Source organism: Manacus vitellinus, unplaced genomic scaffold (genome assembly GCF_001715985.3).
Source record: "Manacus vitellinus isolate BGI_N305 unplaced genomic scaffold, ASM171598v3 scaffold_77_pilon, whole genome shotgun sequence".
NCBI classification, from domain to species: Eukaryota; Metazoa; Chordata; class Aves; order Passeriformes; family Pipridae; genus Manacus; species Manacus vitellinus.
Genome location: NW_021940802.1, coordinates 1,035,593 through 1,042,696, shown reverse-complemented (window position 1 = coordinate 1,042,696; position 7,104 = coordinate 1,035,593). Strand labels below are relative to the sequence as shown.

Here is a 7,104-nt window from a genome sequence, read left to right as displayed (position 1 = left end):
ATTTGTGTAGCTGAGTTTTACCCTCTTACCTAGCGGGATCTCCAAAAAAGCACCTTTGTCTTCATTTCCATTGCCTTCATCCCACAAAAGCAGGTACAGGGGGACTTCCAGGTCTCCTCTTGTCTTCAGGCATCTCAGTACACCCAGAAATCTGCCTTGCACCTCCTCTGGGAAGTGCAGCTTCTTTTCAAGCCTTACTTACAAGAAACAAAGGGCCACTGCTGGATTGCTGACTCCACTGCAAGCAGGAGTGTGACATTCACTGGCAGATTCCTTTCCTGGAGACTGACTCCAGCCACATCTGCAGCTGGAATGCAGCTGGTGACCCACCCTCCATGTCTGCACAGGCAACACTCCCCCCAGGCATGGAAGGGAATTTTCTACACAGAAAAGAGTCAAAGAAATGGATGTTTTAATTAATAGGCATTCACTAGACAGGCTTTTAATCTCAATATTCTCCTTTAGTTCTCTCATTTTCTTTCTTGCTAAGGCATTCTTGAATCACACTGTTCAACTATTTAACAGGCCTGGTCTCAATGCAGATGGATTTACACCATGTTTCTTCCCCAGATCATCCTGCAGGTAAAGCTCCTGTTTTAGAAATGCAGAACTCTACAAGTGTTTTCAATGCCCAAGGAAGAACTGGCATCTTGCTCTCCAGGTATAAATTGTGTTGAAGAGCTGGTGTCATGCAGCTGGACTGCTACCAGGTAGGCAGGAACCCTACCTGGGGACAGAAGAGCCATTAAACTAGAGTATAAAACCAGATTTAATATTTCTAGGGGCCAATATCAAGTCATCTCAGAGGTCCTTTCCAGCCTGGCTGATTCTATGATTCTGTTGATCTGGGAACATCTTTGTATTGAGGGGGCAAACCTCAGCCTTGCCCTCAGACTTGGGGCATTCTCCTTCAGGGGCTTTTTGTGAGTTTGTTTTGTTGAATCTACTGGACAAACATCAACTTAATGCTTTTTCACAGAATCCCTGACTGGTTGGAAGGGACCTTAAAGACCATTCATTCCACCCCTGGGCCATGGGCAGGGACACCTTTCACTAGACCAGGGTGCTCAGGGCCCTGTCCAGCCTGGCCTGGAACACTGCCAGGGAAGTGTTCAAGCCCAGGCTGGATGGAGCCCTTGGAGTACCTGAGTATTTTGGAGAGCAGATGAGAAATGAAGATGTAATTTCAGGGTGACTTGTCACCGCTGCCACCAAAGCATTAAGTCCTACCCTTCTTTAACATGCACCAGGTACGTGTTTGCAAAGCTATTCAGTGACACACATTAAAACAGCCTGAGCCAGGCCAAAAATAATCCAGGAAGACCTCACGGAACAATAGGGGATGCTTCTCCCTGAATATGAGCACAAAGAATTAATTTTCCAGCTCTGCAGCAAACTTCATGCAAAGTACCCAGCTTCTCCCAGACAAAAATCGCTGTATATTTGGCCTCACGCTGAAAATCACTTTGGCAGACGACTTAAACCACAAAACCAAGAGGCAGAACACACAATTCCTTTTCTCTTTTATTGCTCCTGCCAATGTGACCACCTTTACGCAGGCACATTGCCTTCCTACATTAAACACTGTTTCATTAATCTGGAAGCAACGTTTTTTTGCCCTCTACCCCCTCCTAAGGTTATCCAATTAACAGGCAGTTATCCTTTTAAGAAGTTCTCACATTTTCTCTTTAACTTTTTTTTTTTTCCCTCAGGTCTGTGTAAAGGTTACTTGGCAAGATTACATGCATACGACGTTAAATGGAGACCAACCCACCACTAAAAGGTAATGCACATAGAACATAATACAGTACTTTGACATCATTTCAAATAAATACCCACATACAAATGTAGTAATTTTAAATGCAACAATATTTCTTATGAATCAATACTGTAACAGAAGATGGAAATATAAGTCCCCACATCTAGGAATAATAATGCTTTTTCCAGCAAACAGAAATCTCTTCCACGCCATCAATATTGGTTCAATTTGTCCTTTTTTATTATTTTTTTTTTTTATTTGAGGAGCGGGAGAACTCCCTCCCCCTCCAGCCCAGGTCCCAATTTAATCATTCCCAGGAGCCTCAACAAGCCCAGCAAGGGGCTGGTTGATGCGCTTTCTGTTTGCTGAAATCACACTTGGGTACAACATGCAAGAGGAGGTGTGGATGTGCCGGGACCGCCGGGCTCCGGGACCGCCGGGCTCCGGGACCGCCGGGATCGCGACCGCCGGGATCCGCCCGGGGCTGTGCCCCTGCATCTCTCAGCTCTCCAACGTGAGCCCATTTGGTTCCCGACCTGGGGTCGGGCTCGTTTAGCTTTGTGGTTTTTGTTTGTCTGTTTGTTTGTTTGTCTCTACCCCTGAATTTGCACGGTGAAATATCATTGACTAACAGAATTTTTTACAATTCCTCGAATATATAATCTCTCTCTAAGCAAGACTACCGTTAAAAATGTGCGAAAGGGGAGTTCACTTTGCACTTATTGCTCCACGTCTTCAGTAAATTCCAAACCCAGCCATTCCACTCCTCCTAAGTGACAGGACTTGGCCCAAACACTACTCTAAGAGTCTCCCTTCAAATGATCAAAGGCACTACTGGCAATAATGAGTGACAGAAAGGCGCTGATAGATAACACCCTATCATTGACCACTTCAGAATTTTTCTTTCTAAATGTACCACAATTTGGCACAATAAAATGAAAAAAGTAACACAACAATTCCAATTTGGAATTTCACTGGTATAGTTGTATAAAATTCTGTTAATCAATAATACCTCAACTTCCTAAAACCCAGGAATTCTGGAATTTATAGGTAATACTACTTATTTAATATTTTTCAAGTGCCTATTACTGTTTTAACCAGAACAAAGTCAAGTTTTCTTCTTGTTACATTGAACTATTCCTAAGAATAATAATACAATATGAAAAAAACCCCAGAATTTGAATACCCTGGATTTCTTAATGAACATGGCAGTTAAAAAGAAAATCAGTAATTTAAACATATAAAGCTTAACATTTTATAATAATAAAAAAAGATGCTGAAGCACAGCACATAGTTTAGCAGAGCTCCTGTTTTTTTGTTGAAACTCTTTTCTAATCACAATCTAGAGCCCCCCCAAAATCTCTGCCACATGCTGATATATAATTCATAAATCACAAGTTCCAAATTGGAGAGAGACTATGAGCACAAACCACTGCATTTATATAAACTCTTCTACATAAGGAATTAAAGAAGCTAAAGAAAAATATCAAAAGTGCACAGGTTTAACAATCAGGTAAAAAAAAAATGAGCATCTGCAATGAAATAAATTCCCCCATCCGACATTTCTAGGAGAGCACACACTAACATGGTTACATTTGAAGTAGGTTTCTTCAGCACTTGTAAGGTTTCTTACTGCAGCAGCACTTATAAGTAAAGCTTGTTTTTTTCATAGCTTCAGGCAGAAAGGGAAGGTTTCAGGTAGTATATAGGAAAAGGTGTTTTCAAAAGTTAGGATCAGGGCAGTGGTTTCCACTCTGCAATGGGCCACCACTTTGAACCAGAGTGAGGAAGGCTAAGAAATGCTGTTGCACTGTTGGAAAGGCCTTCTCCAGGGACTACTCTACAGCTGAAAAATGGAAAAATAAAATAGCATTAGAAAAAAAAAAATATCAGTGTTTATTTCTCAATTAAAAGAACTGAAAACACAAACCTATGTGCAGGTTAGTTGGTTGGGGGTCTGTTAGCTGGCTGGGGGAGCAGCAGCCAGGCCACCTTCCCAGCTGGGTGAACAAGGCTCTATGGGCTCAGCCTGGAAGCAACAGCTTTGCAGAAAGAAGGATTCTTACAAGTACTGAATAAAGCTTTGCTGTTCAAGCACGAGTTAACAGCTATGGGTGCACAGGAAATGTTTTCAGTGAAGCTTTAGGTTCTCCAGAAACATGCAGGTCAGTGTGTCATGCAGGCCTATGCAGAGAACCATCCAGAAGAGCCTGCTTGCAGAGGTAGGTGATGGCTTAAGGAATTTTCCATGCTTTATCCCAACCCATTAAGACTGACAGGAAAGACTTACACGGCAAATGAATGTCCCAAAAAAAAATTAAATCAAGAATTAAAAGACTCAGTCTTAAATATTCTCTAAAAACACAAACAGCAGGATCAAGTCACTTTACACTGTCCCTCAGTTCTTTTCCCAACAGGATGAACCATAATGGTGACAGACTCGAAGGGTAGTCAGGCTGGCTTTTGTGGGTTTTAAAAGATTCACAGAAATGACTGAAGGTGGAAAGGACCACTAAGATTACTGGGCTAATAGCAGAATTGTTCATACTTGGAACTGAAAGAATGAGCCAAGTCTGACAGCAATAGTCACCTATCTGGTAACACCGAAATCTTTACAGAAAATTCCAGGTAATTTGAAAAAAAAAACCACCCTAACAATGCATTCAATTATGCAACCTAACAATGCATTCTCCAGTTTATCTTTTTGCCATCATTATTTTGCAAAAATACTGTCATTAGAGACATGGAAGCAGTGAAAACTGTTTTAAAGCTCCCTACCATAGCGGAAGCAGAATTGTAGCTGTGTCTACTGAAGCAGAGAAGGTTAGCACTCAAACACCTGCTTTCACCAAGTATTTTTAAAATGTACTTAATGCAGGAATGAGAAGAATAAAGGCCTTTTGGAAGATTGTGCAGCAAAGAAGAGAAAAGCAGGATTGAAAATTGTAAAAGATGCCTCTTCTAAAATATCAAACCTGCTATTTAGCAATATTAAAGCTCAAATTCAGGAGAATTCAGTGTTTTCTAAAAAAAGTAATAACAGACACACAGGGCCTAGTTTCTAAACCCAGAATTGCAGTTTGTTTAAACTTCCCAAGCAGTGATGTTTGAGCAACATATCAGAACTGAATCACTTGGGTTTTTTTCCCTCCTCTCCGTATCAATAAATACAATTCTGGCTCTGGGTGGTGGCATTCCCACGGTTCCCAGCTTTGTAGCAAAGTTCCATTTGTTTGAAGTCTCACTGTATGAATTTCTAGAAGACTTCTCCCCCCCCCTCAATACCCTGAAATATCTGGGAAGTCAAAATCTCAGGTGGGAAAAGCAGCTGTGCTGTTTATTACCTTCTGTTAGCACTGGGATGTCTCCTGACTAGGCAGAGGCAGCGTGGGAGCAAGGGCTGAGCATCTACAGGGCCGGGGGAGAGGAGCAGAACCACAGCAGAGGGTTAGGATGGCTTCAGGGACTGCTTTTTAGTAACACTACAGGCATACAAAAGTCTTTGAAACAGAGTACAAAATGAACAGGGCTTTACATTAAAATAGAGTCTGAGGCTAGGCACTTGGAAACTCCGGGTTAAACAAAGATCTGTGCCTTGCAGGGCGCTCCACAAATTTTCCACAATTTTAGAAGCAACGTTTTCAATCTTTTTTTCTCTTATGTAGGCACCAATTACGAAGTACACTTTTAGACTACCAAACTTATTGTAATTAAGTGGCTAAAAAGGCCCCTTAGCAGTTCAAAAGCAGACAAAGGTTTATTTGTTTTTAAAGATTAATATGTATACTAAGCTACTTCATAAATCATTATTAGCAGGATGATCTGGTTCAATTTCCTGTGCCTCTAATGTAGAGCCCTGTGAAACACGTGCTTGCATACAGAATGCAATATCTTCTGTGTACCTTTAAAAAAATGATCAGAGCTCTGCAATGTTACCTATTTAGGTTAATACTGAAAGCTGTTTGTGACCAACAACGCTAGACCATAGTCACATCAATCCTACACATACATGTTGTGTGGCTACAGTGATACCTCAAACAGGTTCTTTCCAAAGTGTTATGCTTGTGAAGAGCAACATGAAACCACAAAGGTCCTTTTGAGACATAATTTCTTCAAGTGGAACTGTGTACCAGGTAGGATCCCAAATCTTAAACCTTTTAAGTTTTATATCAGATGGGGAAAATATTGCATATTTTTAATATAAATGTGCAAGTTTCTTCTGGTTATCCCTCTGAAGAGAGGGAAACAGGGCATAAATAATGTACCCTACCAAGTGTTTTTCTAGCTTTTATAGCCTATAAAAGCTTTAGGACTTTGGTCAGTGGTGATACAACGGCAAGTTTTTAACATCTCTCACAACAGGCAAATTGTTTGATTCCAGTTTCCAAATACTCTCTAATTTTGATGTTTGCTTTTCACCACTTCATAAGCCACAATAACAAGGAAGGTTTTCTGTTTGTTTCTGCCTGTGAAAGCATTTACTGAAGTATGCTGCAACCCTGGAGAAAGGATCACATTTGTGCTATACAAACTACAATTAGCAACACCGGATATACTCCATCAGGTGTACTCTTAACACTTACCATAAACAGCAAAACCCAGACATGTTAATTGTGGAAAAAGCTAGTTCCTTTCCACTATTAACCTGTTAATAGCATCCCCATACTTATGCATTAGTTACAGTTAAGAACACCATAATACAGTCAGTATTACCTGGTTCCACAACATACTAGTACAAGTCAACTCACTGCGACGTTAGATAGTGGGGATTTATGCTGACAGTTACAGCATAAAAAAGGATGCAGAATATGATTTTTATTTTCTAGACACCTGTCCTAGTCACAATAGATCTTATATTTCTCACTATAGAACACCTGGTTGTTGAGGACGGACCCTTCAGGCCTGTCTCCGCAGGACCGAACGTGACTTACGCTGGGGTTACTGCCCTTGGCTTTGGAGGCGGATTTTGTGCGCACCCTCTTGGACTGCTCGTGGTCCAGCTCCAAGTGTTCCAGGCGCTGGGTCAGGGCCAGTTTCTGCTGGATAGCCATCCGCAGCAAGGAGTTCAGAGTCTTCTTCTCATCCTCGGCCGCCGCCAGTTGCCGCTGCATTTCGTCCAGCTGCGTGACGTACTCGTCGCACCTGCAACGACACACGGCAGCCTTTAGCAATCCTGGCCCCACTGGGAGCCACAGACCCCTGCTGTCCGGCCTGTACCAGCAATGCAGCCACGTGCACACACCCCCTTAAAGAGGAACTTCATCAAACCTGTGGGAAACCACATTTTCATGGGGTTCTTAAAATCCCACGCTCAGCACTCCGTGTGCCTTCAAGGTGGAGTGTAA

General features: G+C 41.9%; 1 protein-coding gene across 1 annotated transcript in view; it reads right to left on the bottom strand.

Annotated features, from left to right (window-relative positions):
- Nucleotides 1-2,335: 2,335 nt before the first annotated feature.
- The window catches only part of BICD2 (BICD cargo adaptor 2), a 79,414-nt gene continuing 74,645 nt past the window's right edge, over nucleotides 2,336-7,104 (bottom strand). The window contains exons 8-9 of the mRNA XM_029964656.1: nucleotides 6,691-6,901; nucleotides 2,336-3,605 (exon numbers count right to left, since the gene is read on the bottom strand). Coding sequence (XP_029820516.1) covers nucleotides 3,600-3,605; nucleotides 6,691-6,901 — 217 coding nt within the window. The 3' untranslated portion in view covers nucleotides 2,336-3,599. The remainder of the gene's footprint in view (nucleotides 3,606-6,690; nucleotides 6,902-7,104) is intronic.